At 47.7% G+C, this 23,609-nt stretch overlaps 1 protein-coding gene across 11 annotated transcripts in view; it reads left to right on the plus strand.

The window, feature by feature from the left end:
• Positions 1-23,609, plus strand: part of CACNA1C (calcium voltage-gated channel subunit alpha1 C) — a 470,141-nt gene that overhangs the window by 420,323 nt on the left and 26,209 nt on the right. For 10 of the 11 annotated variants that reach the window (XM_075602406.1, XM_075602396.1, XM_075602400.1 and 7 more), the window contains 2 exons: positions 19,578-19,610; positions 23,067-23,195. In XM_075602406.1, coding sequence (XP_075458521.1) covers positions 19,578-19,610; positions 23,067-23,195 — 162 coding nt within the window. The remainder of the gene's footprint in view (positions 1-19,577; positions 19,611-23,066; positions 23,196-23,609) is intronic. The other variant, XM_075602404.1, reaches the window with a different exon arrangement.

The raw sequence follows: 23,609 nt of genomic DNA on the forward strand, positions 1-23,609 counted from the left end.
GGGAGATCAAGTGAATCTGTAACGAGTAGTGTAGGCGCAGATCATTTATTGAGATGCTTCCTTTTAGGAGATGAATGTTCACCTGGGAGGAAACATTGAAAGATAATGTGCCTGATAAATATTGAGTGCAAGAGATTAGGGCAAAAGGTTTAAGACGAGAGAGAGCTGTAGAGCTAGAAGGTGGAAAAATGAGCCATCCTTGAGTCAAGTGTAGAAGGCGAGTGGGGGTGTAACGAGAGGTCAGTGTAGAGATACAGCAATGGAGATGCAGAGTGTAGAGCATTTAACGCTGTGAGTGCCGGAGGGGGTGGTCACGTGACCGTGGCGTCCCTTTACATGGAAATGGAAGAGGAGAAGTCCTCATGGACGTAACTATAGCCCGGGCAAAGGCCGGGGGCCCGTGTTCTTGTGGGCCCACTCTGCAAACGGCGATTGCGCACTAGCAGCTGGCTAATGCCGATCGCGCATGCGCAGCCAGCAAGTGCCAACGCGCATGCGCAGTCGGCAAGGGCCGATTGATCATGTGCAAGATTCCCCCCATGTTTAGCTACGCCACTGGAAGTCCTCTTCCATTTTTCTTTGCTGCAGATCACGTCCTGAGCACGGTGGGAAGGCAGGACGCGATCTAAGCTTTCCTTGGGCATGACGCACCCACAAAAGTCTTGAAGCACCCAAAGGGTTAAGGAAAGGGTGAGAATTTAGTGCTTATATATAGAGATTACCCTATTGAATGCCCGATTGATGTGCCAGGTAAGTCATGAGGACTGCCACACATGTGGCCCTTGTGACTTGTGATGTCATGCACTCCAGCTGCAGCAACTCATCAGCTGAGCTGCAATAACTCAACCACTAAAAACATTTACATTTAAAAAGGCCCTCGTGCCGGAGGCTGTCTCTGTGCCTGCCTCCCTCTCTGCTGTCTCTGTGCCTGCCTCCCTCTCTGCTGTCTCTGTGCCTGCCTCCCTCTCTGCTGTCTCTGTGCCTGCCTCCCTCTCTGCTGTCTCTGTGCCTGCCTCCCTCTCTGCTGTCTCTGTGCCTGCCTCCCTCTCTGCTGTCTCTGTGCCTGCCTCCCTCTCTGCTGTCTCTGTGCCTGCGTCCCTCTCTGCTGTCTCTGTGCCTGCCTCCCTCTCTGCTGTCTCTGTGCCTGCCTCCCTCTCTGCTGTCTCTGTGCCTGCTTCCCTCTCTGCTGTCTCTGTGCCTGCCTCCCTCTCTGCTGTCTCTGTGCCTGCCTCCCTCTCTGCTGTCTCTAGTACATGACATCACAAGACAGCGGAGGGCAGGCATGAAGACTGCTGCACGTGGGGAATTGCAGGAAGCTGCTCTGATGAACTAGAACTGCAACACTAAAAGCCAACGATGGCCCCACCTCACTGGGCCTTAATGACATGGAAGGTAGGGATCCATAAAGAGGTACATTTTATGGTAGAGGCCTCTATATATATATATATATATATATATATATATAGATATCTATATATCTATATATATATAGATAGATATATATATATATATATATATATATATATATATATATATATATCGCCACAGCATCACACGTGAAACAAGAGACAGTCCTGTCGGCGAACATTTCTCTGACTCTGGTCATGAGATGAACGATCTGAAGGTGGCCATACTCAAAGCTAATCTCAGAACACCGAAAGAGAGACGGTTGCATGAATCAAAATTTATGAAACTATTTGGGACACTCACCGGTGGCCTAAACCGAGACCGCAGCTTCATGAGCCACTACACAAGATAACTCTCTTCCCACAAGTGCTAAGGCCCATGTCTATGAATACTGCGCTGTATGAATGCACACACATACATGTACAGTACAATGTAATTCTATCCCTTTATACCAATAGGGACCACATAGTACCCACACACATGCACAGCAGTGCAACACCCTCTTACATTTCAACACCTACCCACACCATTTTTATACCCTCTATATACACCTTTTGTAAAGCGCTGTATACACTCTGGGCACTTTATAAATTAAGATTTACACACATACACACACACTCTAACATCACAAACATTCAGGGACCATTTAACACCTTATATCATAAATCACATACTGCACAGGGGGGAGGGTTAGGCTTCACCCACAGAGATATCATTCCTAGCTGTCCTGTTTGAAAGTAAATGTCTTGGCTTCATCCATTTTAACATCGCCCAAATAAGAGATCACTGTATCTCGAAAGCATTTAGTTAGCCACATATATATTATTGTGAGCGCATTCACATGTCTTAGACAGGTCTGCAACCCTGCTTTTCGCCATTATCACCTAGCATACAGTGCTTCCGCTGCAGCAAGGGATTCTGGGGAATGACATGCAAATGAGCACACAGTGCCACCTTTTGTCTCAAAACCATTATTACATGGGACCCTTTGGCCAATGCTTTAAACACAGCTTTTAAACATAGCCTGGGATGAGATGCAAAGCCAGTGAACCCACTCACAGACAGATTGTTTTGACCTTGTGATTCCCAGAATCCCTGGCTGCAGTGGTAGCACTGTATGCTAGGTGATAATGGCGAAAAGCAGGGTTGCAGACTTGTCTAAGACACGTGAATGTGCTCAGAAGTAATATTTTTATATGCTATACGGTGTAGGGTTTTTAGTCACCTTTTCACCCACCATAACATCACATATATGTGTGTGTACTTCCCTCAAATCCTTATCTCACTGCCTCAAAGTGGCGGGAAGGTGGGTGTGTATTCCATGTTTGGGACTTGAGGCCTTACTTGCCATGCCGGCTTCATTTGTACGTTGGCCAGGACCTTTCCCACTTTATCCGGGTATATTGTTCTATCTTTCATAGTATGGCTAAACCTACCAGCACAAGTGCCACTATACATCTTCTTTAACACCCGCTGCCGAAAAGCAATGGCCCTCAATGAATTGTCCCTGGACTTTACCACGTTCAGGAAGAAGGTATGGAGGCAAAGGGTGCTAAGAATCCCAGCTGCAATTCCAACCACAATCTGGCTACCCACAACTGCCGGACTCTCTCCAGTGAAGCAGCACTGCAAGGGCTGAAAGAGGAGCTTGAAAGGGTTAAATAGGATATTGTTGGCCTTAGTGAAGAACAAAAGATGTAGGCCTCATTGAGCAGACACCCACTATATAACGGTAGTACAGAAAATGAATCCGTGGAATAGGCTTCATCGTCAACAAAAGATGGAGAAACAACACAGTGGAATATTAAAGCTCCCCTGAAAGAGCAGTCCGAATCGTCATTCAGCTGACAAAGAAAAACAGGCTTAATGTATGCTCCAGCGTCAAGAAAAAATATTGTTGCATGTCTTGCAAAGCTTACTCGTGGTGAAAGCTCCATGGCTCCCTTCTTATAAAGATGCTGGGTGCTGCTGATCAGTAGCTGCTGGAGGATGCTCACATACAGTATATATGTGAGCTCAGTGAGTAAAAACACTGACTGGCACTGAGTTTGAAGCAGGGGAACCTGGTTCAATTGTCGCCTCCTTGTGACCTTGGGCAAGTCACTTTATCTCCCTGTGCCTCAGGCACCAAAAACATAGATTGTAAGCTTCACGGGGCAGGGACCTGTGCCTGCAAAATGTCTCTGTAAAGCGCTGTGTAAAACTAGCAGCGCTATACAAGAACATGCTACTGTATTATTATTATAATACAGTAATTATAGAAGGATAACACACTCCAGACTTAGTTAAAAAATAAAAAGGTATTTTATTGAAGTCGACATTTTGGCTCTATAACCACACCTTTGTCAGAACATAACAAACAGTACCATATACAGTGATTTATATAGAGACCTATATATAAATCACTGTATAGGTATGGTTATACCACAAAAACATTGTGTTATACTTCAAATTTCTCTGCCCCAACATTGTCATACGGACAATGAAGTGCAAGGCTTCTATCATTAAGTCGAACAATTTAACAAAGGAAATTGTCACCTCAAGATCATTATGGAACGTTTCAGTGCAATTGTTGATACCAAGAAAGACAGTTGGTAAGTAGGGTTAGGTGGAATAGAAGGAAGGATATGGGGAAGGGAAAAACACTCTCGCTACTGTCTATAGCTAATTGGGGTGCTGGAGTCAATTACATGTGAACAAAGAATACCTATCAAGAACACAGGGGCCACTTTTCTTTACATCTATGTTCTTGATAGGTATCCTTTGTTCATAAGTAGGGTTATGGCAACAGGAATAATCGTGGAGACAGATTCGCAGAACCTCAGAATGTGAAAACGTCTACATCACTAATGAATTCTTCAAGAAGAATCCAAATACTAAATGGAGATGAAGTGAGACCAATGGAATAAATAATTAAATTGACTGTATCCTTACCAACAAGAAACACGTGATTGGAGACAGCACATTCTTTAACCGTTTTGACACAAGCAGTGATCACCGATTGGTTCGCTACAAATTACATGTGATCGTAGAGCTGGGAATAAGAAAACTACTTAAAAAGAAGACAAAAACAATCGACATCAAGATCCTCAAGAATAATGGCAGAGAATTTCAACTAGAGCTGAAACATCACTTCGGCTCGTTCAAAATGCACGGGGGTGCTTTAACAAACAATTATCAAGCACTTATGAAGATTGTAGTTGAATGCGCAGAAAAAAAAACTAGGAACCGCTAACGAAAAATAGGATAAGAAAATATCAGAGACAAAGCAGTTACTGAGAAAAGGACATGAAATGAAACAATCCCTTAACGCAAGAACAAGAATTGAATATGCAGAGCTGTGCAAGATGTTACGCAAGCGTATAACTGAAGCTGTAGCTGGGATATGGCAAATAAGGCCTTGGCCATGTGCGCTTCCGCTCGGCACTGAGCCCCTACAGCCGCAATTAGAGCGGCTTTAGTAGGGGCTCACCTGCGCTTCCGCGCGCTTGCGGAAGCGCAGGTCTTAGGGGAATTTAAAATCCCCCCGCTTGCCGGCGAGACAGGCCGGTCACGTGAGCGGTTCGCCCAATGAGGGCGAACCAGCTCCGTGACGTCACTGGCCCGCCCCCGGCCAGTGACGCGCCCGCCCCCTGACGGTCTGTCCCCCTCTGCCCCGATCCCTGTCCCCCTTCTGCCCCGATCCCTGTCCCCCTTCTGCCCCGATCCCTGTCACCTTCTGCCCCGATCCCTTCCCCCTTCTGCCCCGATCCCTGTCCCCCTTCTGCCCCGATCCATGTCCCCCTTCTGCCCCGATCCATGTCCCCCTTCTGCCCCGATCCATGTCCCCCTTCTTCCCCGATCCCTGTCCCCCTTCTGCCTCGATCCATGTCCCCCTTCTGCCCCGATCCATGTCTCCTCTGTGTGTCTGTGTGTCTATTTGTGTGTGTATGCATGTGTGTGTGTGTGTGTGTGTGTGTGTGTGTGTGTGTGTGTGTGTGTGTGTGTATGTATATGTGTGTGCATGTGTGTGTGCATTGTGTGTGTGTATGTGTATGCATGTGTGTGTGTATGCATGTGTGTGTGTGTGTGTGTGTGTGTGTGTGTGTGCGTGTGTCTGTGTGTGTGTATATGTATATGTGTGTGCATGTGTGTGTGCATTGTGTGTATGTGTATGCATGTGTGTGTGTGTATGCGTGTGTGTGTGTGTGTGTATGCATGTGTGTATGCGCGTGTGTGTGTGTGTATGCGTGTGTGTGTGCATGTATGTATGTGTGTGTGTGTGTGTGTGTGTGTATGTATATGTGTGTGTGTGTGTATATGTGTGTGTGCATGTGTGTGTGCATTGTGTGTGTGTATGTGTGTGTGTATGCATGTGTGTGTGTATCCGTGTGTGTGTGTGTGTGTATGCATGTGCGTGTGCGTGTGTGCGTGCGTGAATATATTTATCAAAGTTGCACAATGTTAATAAATAATTTATTCTCACATGTCTTTCTTTTTATTTTTAAAATATTATATAATATATACACACACACACACACACACACACACACACACACACACACACACACACACACACACACACACACACACACACACACACACACACACACACACACACGTTCCCCAGTGACACTCAAACACACAGACCACTTCAAAGTGACACACACACACTGACAGCTACCAAGTGACACACACACAGTGATACCCGCCTCCCAAGCGCTTGCTGTCTCCTCTGTCAGGACAGCAAAAAGCTCCTGGTAGAGCGAGCGCCAGCAAGCGAGAGCGATCAGCAGCACCTAAGCGCTTACTATGTCCCAGGCCTAAGTCTATCGAAGATAAGAATAGCTTAAAGAAGACAAAGCGGCGACTTATGAGTAGGAGTAAGCAAATCATCGCACTCAAACAAGACAATGGATCAATAATAAAAGACTGTGCACTTATCATAAAAAAAGTTGAGGACATATACATCAAATTGTACGCGAACACATAAGGCATTATCCAGGAGAGGACAAGCGAGCAGAAACCCCCAATGATGTACCATGCGACCTTCCAAAGGTATCAAAAGCAAAAGAAATCCATGAAGAATGGGAAGGCTCCCGGGGAAGATGGAATTCCAACTGAAATCTTGAGAGAAGCTGGGAAAAAAAGTAGCAAGAATCCTTCGTGCACAACTCTTTACATGCTGCGTGAAGAACAGGAAAATTCTAGGACAATGGAGTAATAATTCATCTTCATCCACAAGAAAGAAAAGACCTCAAGAACTACAGACCAATCAGTCTACTTCCAATCACTACTCGCATACAGTACTCACTAATTGTCTATAACAGACCTGGACTTTGCCTACAGAACAAGTGGGATTTCGCAGTGCATACAACACAATAGACCACATCCAAGTCATACAAGAAGTAATTTCCCAAAGTCATGAATACAATGTACCAAGCAGTTTAGGATTCATAGATTAGGAAAAAGCATTTTATTCTAACTACACCTCAGTGGTCTAAGGCAGGGGGGTGCAAACTGGGGGGTGCGCCCCCCATTTGGGGGCATGGGATTTTTCTTGGGGAGTGGGGGGGGGCACGGGCTCTTCCCCGAGGCATTTAAAGTAAATGCCGGGGACCGCGCAAGCCCTCGGTAACCTCAACTTACTGGGATTCAGCCGGCTTCTGATCATGTCGCCATGACAACCCAGCATCAAATAACACCGCGGGGTCGTGTCGCGATGCGGGGTCATGTGAGGGGGGGGGCACGAGCGCTGGGGCCGGCACACAGTGGAGGCGAAGCAAAAGAATTTGCACACCCCTGGCTCTAAGGCCAGGTTCCCAGTGGCCGCTGTGGCACGCTTTGTGTGATCACGGCTTTAAACTGCGCACGCCTCCAGGTGCGCATGCTGCAGGTATGACTGGGGCCGTAACCTTAGATGCATTAAGAAGACAATGTGTTCACGTATGTATTGATATTATAAAGAACATTTACGAGAATGCCATGAGATTACATGAAGATACAAGAAAGATGAGGATCAGCAAGGGAGTGCGGCAGGGACGCTCCATATCACCAAAGCTTTTCATAGCAACACTTGAAGAATTATTCAAGACATTAGATTGGGAAGATAAAAGAACCAAAATCAACGGTGAATATTACAATGACCTACGATTTGCAGATAACATTGTTATTTTTATCACAAGTCCAGAAGATCTACAGCAACAAATTGGAAAACTCCACCGAAGGAAGTAAGAAAGTGGACCTCCATATGAATCTCCGCAAGACCAAAGTGGTGTCCAACAAATGTGTCAAGTCGGCAAAGCTTGAAACAAATTGAATAGAACTAGAAGTCAAAGACTATGGCCCTTATTCTGTAAGGTGTGATGAGCCCAGATCACGTGCTGTCGCAGGAAAAGCCTCACTAAAGTCAATGGTCTTTCCATGCGATGGCACGTTATCTGCGCTTATCACACCTTACTTAATAAGGGCCTATGTCTACCTTGGCCAGCAAATAACAATGATTGGAAACCTACTGTATTGAATGAAATCAATAGGAGAATGAAGATGGGATGGAGGCATTTGTAAGAAACAAGACAATATTTCAAGGGAACCTTTCACTGTGGCTCAAGACGAAAGAGGAAAGTTGTTGACTAGTGTATTCTTCCAGTGCTCACATATGGATGTGAAACTTGGACTCTAAATGCAAAGATAATTCAAAAACTTCAGACCATGCAAAGAACTATGGCGGGATGTATGCAGCTGGAGGTAGTAGGAAAAAAAGACTTTGTTGGCGCCTGGACAGATAACCCTTGAAAGAATTGGCCTGTGAAAACCAAACCCATATAGGGGAATGTCCGTCTGGTTCAGCTCCGCTGATGTAACTTCTCTGAAGACTTGTAATGGTGTCGACCGACAGAACCGCCAAGATGTATGCAGGGTATAACCCGAAGAGATAGGAAGAAGAATGAATAGGTTTGAAACCGAGCCAAAGTCTATGACATCATCACAAGAGTGAAGAAATTAAACTAGTGGTAGGCCGGACATATCACAAGAAGAAATGATTATCGCTGTACAAAGATGGTACTCAACTGGATTCAAAGAGAGATTGAAATACCAAGACGACGACCAAAAGTAAGATGGGAGGATGAAATCAGAAAATTTGTTGGAGCAACTTGAGGAGAGGCTTGTAACAGCAGAACCTGGGAGATCATTGAGGAGGCCTTCATCCAGCAGTGGGACAACAAGGGCTGAAGATGATGAAATATAAAATATGTAAATATGTCTATGTACATATACACGTGTGTGTGGGCACTGTGTGATATTTCTCCTCTGACCACAATCTGACGGGCAGGGGTTGTGATACCCCTCAATATATCACCTTTGTGTTTCATTGTTTTTATGTGAATGCTTTTACATTTGTTTTGTTTGTTTTGATTTTTTTGTGGTCACACAAAAACCTGAAATCAAGAGGGGTTATGCCTTCTTTTGATTTCAGGGGTAGTATCAGCAATCCCATTCTGGTGATCAAGGAGCGTACCCTTTCCCACTGCGGCGATCAAGGAGCGTACCCTTTCCCACTGCGGTGATCATGGAGGGTACCCTTTCCCACTGCGGCGATCAAGGAGCGTACCCTTTCCCACTGCGGTGATCATGGAGTGTACCCTTTCCCACTGCGGCGATCAAGGAGCGTACCCTTTCCCACTGCGGTGATCATGGAGCGTACCCTTTCCCACTGCGGCGATCATGGAGCGTACCCTTTCCCACTGCGGCGATCATGGAGCGTACCTTTCCCACTGCGGCGATCAAGGAGCGTACCCTTTCCCACTGCGGTGATCATGGAGCGTACCTTTCCCACTGCGGTGATCAAGGAGCGTACCCATTCCCACTGCGGCGATCATGGAGCGTACCCTTTCCCACTGCGGTGATCAAGGAGCGTACCCTTTCCCACTGCGGGGATCAAGGAGCGTACCCTTTCCCACTGTGGCGATCAAGGAGCGTACCCTTTCCTACTGCTGCAATCAAGGAGCGTACACTTTCCCACTGCGGTGATCAAGGAGCGTACCCTTTCCCACTGCGGTGATCATGGAGCGTACCCTTTCCCACTGCGGTGATCAAGGAGCGTACCCTTTCCCACTGCGGCGATCAAGGAGCGTACCCTTTCCCACTGCGGCGATCAAGGAGCGTACCCTTTCCCACTGCGGCGATCATGCAGTGTACCCTTTCCCACTGCGGCGATCAAGGAGCGTACCCTTTCCCACTGCGGCGATCATGGAGCGTACCCTTTCCCACTGCGGTGATCAAGGAGCGTACCCTTTCCCACTGCTGTGATCATGGAGCGTACCCTTTCCCACTGCGGTGATCAAGGAGCGTACACTTTCCCACTGCGGCGATCATGAAGCGTACCCTTTCCCACTGCGGTGATCATGGAGCGTACCCTTTCCCACTGCGGCGATCAAGGAGCGTACCCTTTCCCACTGCGGTGATCATGGAGCGTACACTTTCCCACTGTGGTGATCAAGGAGCGTACCCTTTCCCACTGCGGCGATCAAGGAGCGTACACTTTCCCACTGCGGTGATCAAGGAGCGTACCCTTTCCCACTGCGGTGATCATGGAGCGTACCTTTCCCACTACGGTGATCAAGGAGCGTACCCTTTCCCACTGCGGTGATCAAGGAGCGTACCCTTTCCCACTGCGGCGATCATGGAGCGTACCCTTTCCCACTGCGGTGATCAAGGAGCGTACCCTTTCCCACTGCGGTGATCATGGAGCGTACCCTTTCCCACTGCGGCGATCAAGGAGCGTACCCTTTCCCACTGCGGCGATCATGGAGCGTACCCTTTCCCACTGCGGCGATCATGGAGCGTATCCTTTCCCACTGCGGTGATCATGGAGCGTACCCTTTCCCACTGCGGTGATCATGGAGCGTACCCTTTCCCACTGCGGCGATCATGGAGCGTACCCTTTCCCACTGCGGTGATCAAGGAGCGTACCCTTTCCCACTGCGGTGATCATGGAGCGTACCCTTTCCCACTGCGGTGATCAAGGAGCGTACACTTTCCCACTGCGGTGATCAAGGAGCGTACCCTTTCCCACTGCGGTGATCATGGAGCGTAACCTTTCCCACTGCGGTGATCAAGGAGCGTACCCTTTCCTACTGCGGTGATCATGGAGCGTACCCTTTCCCACTGCGGCGATCATGGAGCGTATCCTTTCCCACTGCGGCGATCATGGAGCGTACCCTTTCCCACTGCGGCGATCATGGAGCGTATCCTTTCCCACTGCGGTGATCATGGAGCGTACCCTTTCCCACTGCTGCGATCATGGAGCGTATCCTTTCCCACTGCGGTGATCATGGAGCGTACCCTTTCCCACTGTGTTGATCATGGAGTGTACCCTTTCCCACTGCGGCGATCAAGGAGCGTACCCTTTCCCACTGCGGCGATCATGGAGCGTACCCTTTCCCACTGCTGCGATCAAGGAGCGTACCCTTTCCCACTGCGGTGATCAAGGAGCGTACCCTTTCCCACTGCGGCGATCAAGGAGCGTACACTATCCCACTGCGGTGATCAAGGAGCGTACCCTTTCCCACTGCGGCGATCAAGGAGCGTACACTATCCCACTGCGGTGATCAAGGAGCGTACCCTTTCCCACTGGGGTGATCAAGGAGCGTACCCTTTCCCACTGCGGTGATCAAGGAGCGTACCCTTTCCCACTGGGGTGATCAAGGAGCGTACCCTTTCCCACTGCAGTGATCAAGGAGCGTAACGTTTCCCACTGTGTTGATCAAGGAGCGTACCCTTTCCCACTGCGGCGATCAAGGAGCGTACCCTTTCCAACTGCGGCGATCAAGGAGCGTACCCTTTCCCACTGCAGTGATCAAGGAGCGTACCCTTTCCCACTGCGGTGATCAAGGAGCGTACCCTTTCCCACTGCGGTGATCAAGGAGCGTACCCTTTCCCACTGCGGCGATCAAGGAGCGTACCCTTTCCCACTGCGGTGATCATGGAGCGTACCCTTTCCCACTGGGGTGATCAAGGAGCGTACCCTTTCCCACTGCGGTGATCAAGGAGCGTACCCTTTCCAACTGCGGCGATCAAGGAGCGTACCCTTTCCCACTGCAGTGATCAAGGAGCGTACCCTTTCCCACTGCGGTGATCAAGGAGCGTACCCTTTCCCACTGCGGTGATCAAGGAGCGTACCCTTTCCCACTGCGGCGATCAAGGAGCGTACCCTTTCCCACTGCGGTGATCAAGGAGCGTAGCCTTTCCCACTGCGGCGATCAAGGAGCGTACACTTTCCCACTGCGGTGATCATGGAGCGTACCCTTTCCCACTGCGGCGATCAAGGAGCGTACCTTTTCCCACTGCGGTGATCAAGGAGCGTACCCTTTCCCACTGCGGTGATTATGGAGCGTACCCTTTCCCACTGCGGTGATCATGGAGCGTACCCTTTCCCACTGCGGTGATCATGGAGCGTACCCTTTCCTACTGCGGTGAACAAGGAGCGTACCCTTTCCCACTGCGGTGATCAGGGAGCATACACTTTCCCACTGCGGTGATCATGGAGCGTACCCTTTCCCACTGCGGTGATCATGGAGAGTACCCTTTCCCACTGCGGTGATCATGGAGCGTACCGTTTCCCATTGCGGTGATCAAGGAGCGTACCCTATCCCACTGCGGTGATCAAGGAGCGTACCCTTTCCCACTGCGGTGATCATGGAGCGTACCCTTTCCCTCTGCGGTGATCAAGGAAAGTACCCTTTCCCTCTGCGGTGATCAAGGAAAGTACCCTTTCCCATTGCGGTGATCAAGGAACGTACACTTTCCCACTGCGGTGATCATGGAGCGTACCCTTTCCCACTGCGGTGATCATGGAGCGTACCCTTTCCCACTGCGGTGATCAAGGAGCGTACCCTTTCCCATTGCGGTGATCAAGGAGCGTACCCTTTCCCACTGCGGCGATCAAGGAGCGTACCCTTTCCCACTGCGGTGATCATGGAGCGTACCCTTTCCCACTGCGGTGATCATGGAGCATACCCTTTCCCACTGCGGCGATCATGGAGCGTACCCTTTCCCACTGCGGCGATCAAGGAGCGTACCCTTTCCCACTGCGGCGATCAAGGAGCGTACCCTTTCCCACTGCGGTGATCATGGAGCATACCCTTTCCCACTGCGGCGATCATGGAGCGTACCCTTTCCCACTGCGGCGATCAAGGAGCGTACCCTTTCCCACTGCGGTGATCATGGAGCGTACCCTTTCCCAGTGCGGCGATCAAGGAGCGTTCTCTTTCCCACTGCGGCGATCAAGGAGCGTACCCTTTCCCACTGCGGTGATCATGGAGCGTACCCTTTCCCACTGCACAGTTTGGCGGAGTTTCACCATTCTCACCCCCTGCAAAGAGCACTCGGATGGTGTATGGATTTTGAACGGATTGTCAGAGGGAGAGGTGTGACGCAGGGAGGCCAGATAAAAGAATTTAGTAGTAATGAATAAGTTAGAGCCTATTGACCTTTCACAGATAACATGCTGACACCTTGGACACTACAATAAATACCCTGATATATTGACACTGAGACAGAGAAACAGCAACATTACCTTGCTACAGACACGCCATTCGTATGTGAATAGGAATTTCCGTCTGTATCCCAAACACCAGATCTGGCGTGTCCTGAAGATTGGGGAGAGTTGAAGGGATAAGATTGGGGAGAGGGTGTCTCCCCAGGTGAAGAGTCTCTTAAAGCAGATAACTGGCCCTTCCCCCAAGACACTGGAATGAGATATTTAAAAAATGACTAATACTGCACCAGCAAAACAAAACCTTTCTATTTGTTACTTATTCTTGATATATTTATTTATACCACTTCCTATACATGAGAACGATTTTATTACACACTAGTAGTATCAAAAAGTACAAGCAATTTTAGGTCCATCCTCAATCACATGGAGTGGTTGCATGTCGATCTCTCCTGGCATATGTAAGTGGCTTATTCATTGAAAGTATGAGGAACAAAAAAGAGCTGTTTGTTACCAAAGGGAACTCACCTGAGGTCTTCTGCACATGTTTTTCCCCCCAGCAATTCTCTGCAGCTTTATCGCTCCTTTTTATTAGAGTTGTGTGTTCGCATATTACCTCAGTGACATCCTCCATTTGGCGTTTTCAGTTGCTGCCGCTACGACGTGGCATGCAAGACGTTCCGTGACCTCCAACAAACCCGTCGGACCTATATTTTTATGCTAAAGCTGTTTCCCTCAATGCGTCTCCATGTTTCACCCAACTCCCTCGATGCAGCTTTTCATCCAAAAGGAGGAAATAACATTCAAAGGAAAAATAAGCCCTCTGGCTATCAAAAGATATTTTAATATTTAAAAAAAAAAAAACAACGCGTTTCAGTTGATCACTACGTCTTTTCTCAAGGCAGATACCTAGCCTGAGAAATACCTCTGCCTTGATAAAGGACGATGTGATTATGCAAAACGCGTTGGTATTTTTAACATTAAAAAAAAAAAATCTTTATTAACATATCTTTTGATAGCCCACTATAAACCATCGGTGATTTCCATTTAGTAAAACACAGCTCTTTTGAGTCCTTTATATTTTAAAAAGAACGAGCCACTTAACACCATTTTTTTTTTCTCATCATGTTCAGTCTTTTAAAAATCAACCATCCCCGTAGCAAATCCTGAACTGGATAAGCCAGTACCATATGCCACCTACCAACTAATTCCAGGTCACAGTGTGATAATGATCCAGTTCTGGTTTTGTATACCCGTTCACTGTTCCGTTAGCAACCTTGCTGTAATAGTGAGCTCTGAAGAAAGACCGCCCTGGATCATCTCACTATTGGGTTGGCGTTAGTTGGCAGATTTGTCACCTTTCTTTCCACTGTCCCCATCTCATGTTCGCTTCCAGTGTTGCCCGTTAACGGCTTTGAATTCGGTTTCCTGGCACTGAAAAACTAAAATAATTGATTGTGTCACATGCAGCGGAGTTTCCCCGATTTTGGGTTTGTCACACAGGCCCAAGCAGCCCATGACGGTAAAACAGCATGTGAGCTTAACCCCTTTGCACCCACTAACCTACACACACAGATCTGCGTATATATGTGTTGGTTAGCGTACAGCAGTGCCATGGGAATATTTATCCCTCCGGGGCAAGAGGGGACCTGGTCATAACACCGGCGCCTCTGGCATTGTATGAGTTAATGCGTCTGCCTTAAATGTGACACAGAAGCATGGAAATACAGTTACCCATAAATATATCCCAGAATCCTACCACAAACTGGCATCCACACTTTTAGTATATTCCCTAAAGTTCCGCACCAGATACACCCTTTGTGACGTGTTCTGGGATTGAGACGGGAGGGCGTAATTGTCAGACCCAGAACTCGGCATTTCCACACTTTTTGCCGTAGTGCAGCTCATCGATTTTTTGTTTTGTTTTGTTTTTATATATTTGACTTGCATCTAAATCTGCTGATGTGTTTTATTTTCTAATATAGACTGCTGACATGACCACAGCACACTCAGACATTAGAATACCTTTGAAAGCTCCTCCAGCAGTAAATAGGTTAAGCCCTTGGTGTGTCCAAGGCCAGGCTGCTGTGGCTCCCCTCACCTCTCTCTTCCACGATGTTCCCACACCTTTATGACACGGATGCCAGTAGCACAGGGGTGGGCAACTTCAGTGCCCAAGGGCCACCAACAGGTCAGGTTGTCAGGATATCCCTGCTTCAGCACAAGGGGCTCAAATCAGTGGCTCAGTCTTTGACTGAGCCACTGATTGAGCCCCCTGTGCTGAAGCAGGGATATCCTGAAAACCTGACCTGTTGATGGCTCTTGGGGACTGAAGTTACCCACCCCTGCATTATCTCCCACCCCCTCTTTCTCTCTGCTCCCCCACCAGCCCTCTCGTCACGTCTCACTATCTCTCTCCCTGGGGTCACAGACCACGTGTTACACCAGTGAAGACTTTTTTTTTTGTGTGTCTGTGTGACCAGGCGCTCTCTTCCTGCGTGTGCTAGGTACAGCTGGAGTATCCGCCCCTCACTTCTATATACGCAGTACACTGCACACTGGGTACTTAGTACATTTCGTGGGCGTTCATCGTATTGCCGCGATGGGTTGCAGGCTTCTCTGGAAATGCAGGGGTTACTAATACAAGTGCTGACACTTACATGTCCCAAACCTGTTGTTGAAAGGGTAATGCTGCCTCGTCTGCAAAAGGTTTGCGCAATAAAACAGTGCAATAGAAATGACTTGTAATGCCCCATTGTGTTAAAAAAAAAAACAGTGGTGCTTATTACTAGCATACGGTGATTTGACCGCAAAGGAAATAAGCTAGCATTTTTATCGCAAACAAATAAAGATCCCGCTTGTGAGCACATTCACATGTCTCAGACAGGTCTGCAACCCTGTCTTTCCCCATTATCTGTTAGCATACCGTGCTTCCACTGCAGCCAGGGATTCTAGGTAATAACGTGCAAATGAGCACGCCGTGTCTCAATCACACACATTGTCCACGTCATTCAGCAAAACCTTCTTTGCATAAGCCTTGCTCACGGAATAAAGCTGACACTAAGTTGTTGCCCCTCTAGCCGTCAAGGGGTTAATAGGGTTATTACCGGCTTTTATTTAACTGTGCTTTGAATCTTTGCAATGTAGTTTATAGATATATATATATAATAATATTTTTATTAACATATCTGCCAGAGCATAATGCAACTTTTCTTATCTGCTTCTACCAAAGTTACATGTAATAGCTAAATGAGCGCCCCTGTAATTACCCCATTATCAAGGAAACAAGGACACCATTTTTAAAGGTGATGCCCAGAAAAATGTGTTTTGTTGTGACCGTCCCGTTACAGTCATGAGCCAGGGCTGTGCTCACCCCTTCACTGCAGGGGGTTAAGGATGGTGTCAGTCTGATAACCCATTGCAGTCTGGCCACTCCTGATGTATACGTGACGTTGGGAGACTTCCAAACCTGGAGCTGCCTGAGGTTTCACTTCCAGGGGTCCAGGTTTAATTGAGCAGGGAGTGCGCATTCTTTCTCCCCCACGCCTCCCTGCCGGCTCTCCCCCCCTCCTCGCGCACCCCCCCTCCTTACCTAGGCTCCGGCGTTCTGACGTCACGATGTCATGGGACGTCACATTGCCAGAAGCCGTCTGAGCCAAGGTAAGGGACCATGCAGATGCCTTAGCCGCACCCCCCGGCATTTAATTCAAATGCCTTTGGGAAGAGAGCGGGGGCCTCTGTAAGCACCGCGCCCCTCCCAGAAAATCGCACATCCCTGCTCTAGAGCAGTGTTTCCCAACTCATGGCATCAAGTACCCGCCAACAGGTCAGGTTTTCAGGCTATTCCTTCTTCAGCACAGGTGGCTCAATCAGACTGAGACATCTGTGCTGAAGCTGGGACATCCTGAAAACCTGACCTGTTGGCGGGAACTTGATGACTGGAGTTGGGAAACACTGCTCTAAGGGTGACATCTACATTGAGCCTAGTTGTCACAATGATAATTATAGCTGGATTACTTGACTAATTAATTAAATGTTAATGAGAGAAATCTTGAACAAAACCTGGCCTGTTGATTGCCCTTGAGGACAGACCTTGGGGAGCTCTATCTCAGGGGTGCTCAACGCCAGTCCTCAAGCCCCCCCCCCCCCTCTCCCATCAGTACAGGTGGCTCAAATTCAGTCCGCAGGTGACGCATTCTTCGACTGAGCCTCTGATTGAGCCATCTGTGCTGAAGCAAGGATAGCCTGAAAACCTGTCCTGTTGGGGGGGGGGGGGCTTGAGGACTGGAGTTTAACACCCCTGCTCTATTTTATGCAAGATTTTTTATTTTTTTCCCCATCCCAATTTTTTAAGACAGGACAGGGGCCCCTTTCTGGCACATGTGAGGCCCAAGTGATATCCGAGTGCGGAGCCATTAGCAATTTAAAAAAATGACCAACATCCCTACAGAAAAACCTGCAACTCACTATGTGGGCATCTTCTTTAACCCTTTCACTGCCACTTATTGCTTGCTAATGTGTCTCAAACCCTTCTGCCGGTGATGCCGCAAAGTGATGCTCTTTCATTGGTCCCCCGCCTCCCCATTTAAGCGCACCGTTTCCTTTTATTCCGCCGATGCGCTGGTCTATGGCAGGGCCGCTCAACTCCCAGTCCGCAAACCGCCCCAAACAGGGCAGGTTTTCAGGATGTGCCAGCTTCAGTACAAGTGGCCCAATCGAACCTCTGATTGAGCCACCGGTGCTGAAGCAGGGACTGATTGAGCTACCTGTGCTGATGCTGACACATCCTGAAAACCTGACCTGTTGGGGGGGGGGCTCAATCAGTCCCTGCTTCAGCACAGGTCACTCAATAACTTCTGATTGAGCCACCTGTGCTGAAGCAGGGATATCCTGAAACCCTGAGCTGTTGGGTGGGGTTGAGGACTGGAGTTGAGCGCCTCTGCTTTATTCGCGTGCCTCCTGCCGTTCCTGCGATAGTGGATCTCTCCAGGCCTATCCTGGCCTGATTGAGCACCAACTCCTATCCTTTAACCTTTCTGGCATGAAGTGGCTAGTGTGCAGCCAGTCTCCTTTGCTTTTTCTAATGTATAAAGATCAGAAATACAATTACTGCCCATATAACTGTATTGTGAAAGAGGGTTCAAATATTCATTTTCTTAATGCAATATCAGATTTAAAAAATATATATATATAATATAAGGCTGATGCTGTTATGTTCTCCCTCCATGGGCAAAACAACCCTTTAAAATATGGGTGCCCCTTTCCTATGAGTCTTATTTGTGTCTATATTCCAGGGGTGCTTAGCGCCAGTCCTCAAGACCCCCCGCCCCCTCCAACAGGTCAGGTTTTCAGGATATCCCAGCTTCAGCACAGGTGGCTCAGTCAAAGACTGAGCCTCTGATTGAGCCACCTGTCCTGAAGCAGGAATTGATTGAGCCACCTGTGCTGACGCAGGGATATCCTGAAAACCTGACCTGTTGGGGGGTGCTTGAGAACTGGAGTTGATCACCCCCTGCTATATTCCACGCGTATTTTAGACTTGGGTTAACCATTTCAGTGCTGGAGAGGCCTGTAACACGCTGCTTTGCAATACGCTAGCACCGAAGAGGATTTCTTATGAAATAACGACGATGTGTTAAAGATGCAATCTGTTACACACCGAACAAAACAAAAAAAAATCACTTTTTTTCTGTGCCCTCTTCACCAACTTGTCATGATGTCTACAGCCGCCCAACACATTCTGGAGATATCGTCCAAGGTGGTTGGATTGCTGAATACAAAGAGAGCAGGGTTATCGCCCAGGAAATGCCGATACAACTTTGCTTCCCTGTGTCTTTCTCACAATGTTTTTGGAAGGATTGCACCTTTTAAACGCAACAGCTTTTTCCACATGAAAACACTGTAACATTTTCCGCTCGTTTTTGATTCCTGCGACACGGATCCCCCCCCCCCCCCCCCGCGGGAGCTCCCAGGCGGACGGAGGAGGGCAGAAGGCAGAATATTTTTGTTAGTCATTTTAAATAAATGACGGGTTGGCGTTCGCATTCTTTGCAGGAGCGTATTTTCCCCACAGGAAAGCAGGTTAAACAATTCAGTAATAACAAAGAGGGCCCAAAGGAGTCATATTGGAATCTCTAAATCCATATTTGAGGCAACAGTATTATTTAAACTACTATGTGTGTAAATATATATATATATATATATATATATATATATATATATTATCTGCCATGTGTAGGGTTCTCATTTTGAAAATCTAGAATTTCTTCCCATAATCCCACCCCACCTATGGTTTTTGGCCACTGCGGTTAATGTAGTGTCTTGAGACATACATTGGCTTCCTCCAAGTATACTTCTCACTGTCAACTGAGTATCACATCAGCTGTTCCCTTCTTGAACAGCCGTTGTGAAGTAAAGGAAGGGAGATTACATGGAAAAAAACGTAAGCAAAAACAAAGAACAATGGCATGATGATCAGAGAACAGGAGTAGCTCCACACCCCAGTTCATCAGCACCCCAGTTACAATGCTCTACGAGGTGTAGATTTTGAGTTGTGTTGTGCTAGTACTGCTAGTTCCCTGGATTTGCTTCTGTCCTCCTCTGCCCTTGTGCTGCTCATGTTGCCAAATTGCTGTATTTTCCCGTCCTGTGGATATAGGTGTTACATCTTATCTCTGTCTACCTTTCTTTAAAGCCAGGTGAACATGCCCAATGCTCCTCCTCCATGGTAAGACCAAGAACCCTTCAGAGCACTGTCCTCCTTCCTGTGACACCCCCCTTGACACACTGTGTCACTCTTGTGCCCTTGATTACAGGGCTTCTCTCTCCAAACCTTGTCCAGTCTCTCTCTCTCTTGTGCATGTGATGTGGCCGCGATGTTGTGTATTTGTTTCTGGTGCCTCCTGAACTGTGAACTTGTTGTTTTTTTTTGTCTACTCTTCCGCTTCTCTTGGACTCTATTAACTCCTTTCCTGCCAGAGAGGCCAGTCAGGCAGCTAACCCAAGTGGGTTACCTGCGGACCAACCTTCCTGACCGTTTAACCCGGAGAGAACCGAACCAATGGGATACTTGTTGAGAACAATGTAAGAGGCCTTTCCAGTATATTCAATGTCTCCATGCTCCAGCCCTAACCAGTACAATACAATTGTATTTATTCTATACAGGGATTCCAAAGCACACATATTTACAAGAATTTCAAATACTTTAAGAGCTAAACATTTCCCCAGGAAATCAGGGTGGAAGCTGGAAGTGAATGGCCATATTTCTTGAGTGATGCTATTCCATAAGACATCTTCACTTAAATGGGCTATTAGGTGTCTTCAAGCACCCAACGGGGTCTTACATACAGACCGTCATGCTGTGGTATTGGAGGTTTTATTGTAACCAGGGAGAAAGGCCAAGTACAGATGTTAGAGCTTTATTTCAAATGCTACTTCTTCCTTGGTAATGCAGCCTCTGCCTTCCCAGGTGAACCTTTGGCTCATAGCAAACTGGGGAACAAAGTTCAAAGAATGGAATTACCCCCAGGGAGAATTCAGTCTCTCTCTTCTCTCCCACTTCCCTACCCTGCAAACACACGGTATAGAACGGGGAATGCATCAGAGACAGTGCAGGTAACATGAGGGGGGGGATATTAATCCCTTCGGTGCTATTGCTTTGCAATGCACTGGTGGAGGAGTTCAAGTATGGTTTGCGGACTTTCCACTCCCCATTATAAGACTCTACTTGTGCAGCCAAACCCCAAGCCTTGCCTCTCACGCTCCGTATTATACACCACGTTCTCCAGGACCCCCAGATCTACCAAATCAAAATCTGAGTGTTTGCCAATTCAGTGTGTAAACCCAACCACGTTCTCATAGATTATAACTCACGTGCAGCACCTTTTACTCAGAATCTATAGCTTTATAAACTTTGATCCTCACAGGGAGCAAAACTCTTTGGAAAGGCCCATATTCACTAACGTGTGCTATGCTTTAGCACGCCCTAACTCCCATTCAGATAAATGGAAGATGGGCTATAGTTTAGCACCCTTTAGGGAATCTGGGGGAAAAGAGACACAAATTATATCCCAATTTTTCCTAAACACAATGCAGTTAGCTGGGCCATACAATGTGCACACAAGGGCTTTTTTAAAAGCACTTCCCTCTGATTTTGTGAAAATGTTATGACATATTTAACAAACGATTTCCTCAAAGTGCAGGTCTCCTCAAAGGTAGAGATTGAAAGTAGAGCTCTACTCACACGTTCATAATGCAATTCTCCATTTAATGTGAGCGCCAAGAACAGTGGAAAGACAACGTTTCAGTTCCCATATGTAACCTTTTATCAGGTGATGATAAAAGATCCATGTGGGACCTGAAACGTTCCTCCTTCCCTGTTCTTGGCTGTCACATTAAATGGAGAATTGCATTATGAACGTGTGAGTAGAGTTCTACTGTACCTCTGTCTTAGAGGAGACCTGCACTTTGAGGAAATTGTTTGTCTGTGTTGTGTTGGCTGCACAAGCCGGATTCTCCTCTCCTGAGGCTGTTTCCCCCACACTTTTAGAATTATGACATTTTGGTTGATTTTGAGATTGTAGGTTTTGCAGCCAAACTGGAAAAAAAAATAAACTACAGTGAGTGGAATTGAATCCCAGGGAATCTTGGCAAAGTTTCAATGCTAACTCACTTGGAAATGAAACACACTCAGCAATTTCTCTCATTTGCTTACATAGCTGCCACTGGGTAGCTGTACAGACCCCAGAGAAATACAACACAATCTTAAGGCTACTGTTTGTGACATTGCAGACTATGAACAAAAGCCAGTGTCTGCCATCAACATGTAAAGTGCTGAGATCAGGTCTCCGGCTTCACATTCACAGCAAGAAACCTAGTGGTTCAGTTCTCTCTCCATTGGTGTGTTTTCTCCCTACAGGTGTGGGGAGGGGATGATGGGGCAGAGGGGATGCCAGGGGTGGTATTGAACATGGGAAATTTCATCATAAGGGTGTTAAACCAACTTGAGTTAGCAGGGATGGTTTCCAGGGGGGGGGGGGGGTATGATGAAACTAGAGCTTTCACCTGGCTGTAGATAAAACTAGAGACATTGGCAGGGAAGGGATTTATTCCTCCTCTCCAAATAGATTTGCAGTACCATGCAAAGCAATTTCAGTTTGTGGAATTGCCTTGGTCATTGTTGTCCCTCCTGGCAGCACAGGGGAGGCAGGTAAGAACACTTAATCTGTGCATTGTGACATGGAACTACTTCCGAAGCCAGTTCCTCAGGGTGCACACAGGGGAGATGAGCTGAAGGTAGCTGGGATGCGAACTAGATATATGCGTAGTTATAGGAGAACTCTTAGCCGAAGTGGCAGCTGACTCCAGTCTTGCTTCTGTGTATCAGTGTAGGAGTTACAGTGTTGCCAAACTACCTATAATCCCAGTGCACTCTGGTTCAGGGCTTGATAAGTAGTCATCTTCAACTGGAGGTAGGTTGGCAATACTGGATTTAAAAGCTTTACTCCTCGCTGGAGTCCTCCATCCTTACTTTGGATGGGATTTGAGCCAGTAGAAATATCAGAGGCTGAAATGCCTTGACGTTTAGGGCCATTCTGTCCCAGAGCAGCACAAGCCCGTTCCCTTATTCCATCACTGAGGAATGGACAGGTTGCGCTGAAAGCAGACGGAGGGGGTAATTCTATATACCGCCCAATACTTTAATGTCACCCAAAAACTGCCTGAATGGCCACTTCGGGGTATGTAGATGAAAGCCCTGATTAGTAAAGAATCCTAATGCACTGCAGCCTCACTGTGTTCTGTGATGTCTTCAGCGTGGAGCATTGAGCTGGACATGGCTCACAATGGCCGGAAATCAAGCTCTCCACATTGCCCAGCCAGATGTATACTCATGATAAGGAGAAGGTACTGTGAGGTTAGGGACCATAACCTCCACCCCTCACGTTTCACAGAATGTGGCCCCAGTGGAGAATCAGCTCCTCGGTCACCTCTGGTGAGAGGTCAGGGGAAGGAATCAGGGTTGTATGGGCCAGTGTCCTTGCTCAGAGAGGGCACAGTACCGGGGGAGTCCAGTGTGAGTGCAGGGCAGGTAAGACAGCACAGGATGCGAGCAGCCTATGTAGAGGGGGTGTTCCAGCTCCCCTGTCTGCTCTGTAACCACTGCCCCTCTGCCTCTGGGTTCCAGAATGCGGAGGAGAACTCCAGAATCTCCATCACCTTCTTCCGGCTCTTCCGAGTCATGCGCCTGGTGAAGCTGCTCAGCCGCGGGGAGGGGATCCGGACGCTGCTTTGGACATTCATCAAGTCCTTCCAGGTAAAGAAGAGAGTGTCATTTGTATGTCGGCCACCACAGAGTTATTGGTCAGCTCAGCGCAACATGGCATCATGTGCTGGAGTTACAATTCGCTGGAAGCACTCAGCCATGTAACACCAAGAACAGCCGGTTACAAACTAATTGTCAAAAGAGCAACCCTTGGCTTTCTGAACAATATTAACCCAGAGATGGCTGTTTACAGCCGCTCTGCAGGTTGGTACCAAAACTGAAGCAATTTGTATTGTATCAGAAGATGAAAAGATTTTCTACCCAATGAATGACCCTGTGAGGATGGAAACCCGGTGACTTCTTATCTACAGGATATGTTGGTCCATTAATAGGTTGTTAATAGGTAATTAATACCACTGCGCCTCCTTCTCCATCCTTTGCTATTTTATTCCCTTTTCACTGATG

The sequence above is a fragment of the Ascaphus truei genome, chromosome 5, assembly GCF_040206685.1.
Source record: "Ascaphus truei isolate aAscTru1 chromosome 5, aAscTru1.hap1, whole genome shotgun sequence".
Taxonomy (NCBI): Eukaryota; Metazoa; Chordata; class Amphibia; order Anura; family Ascaphidae; genus Ascaphus; species Ascaphus truei.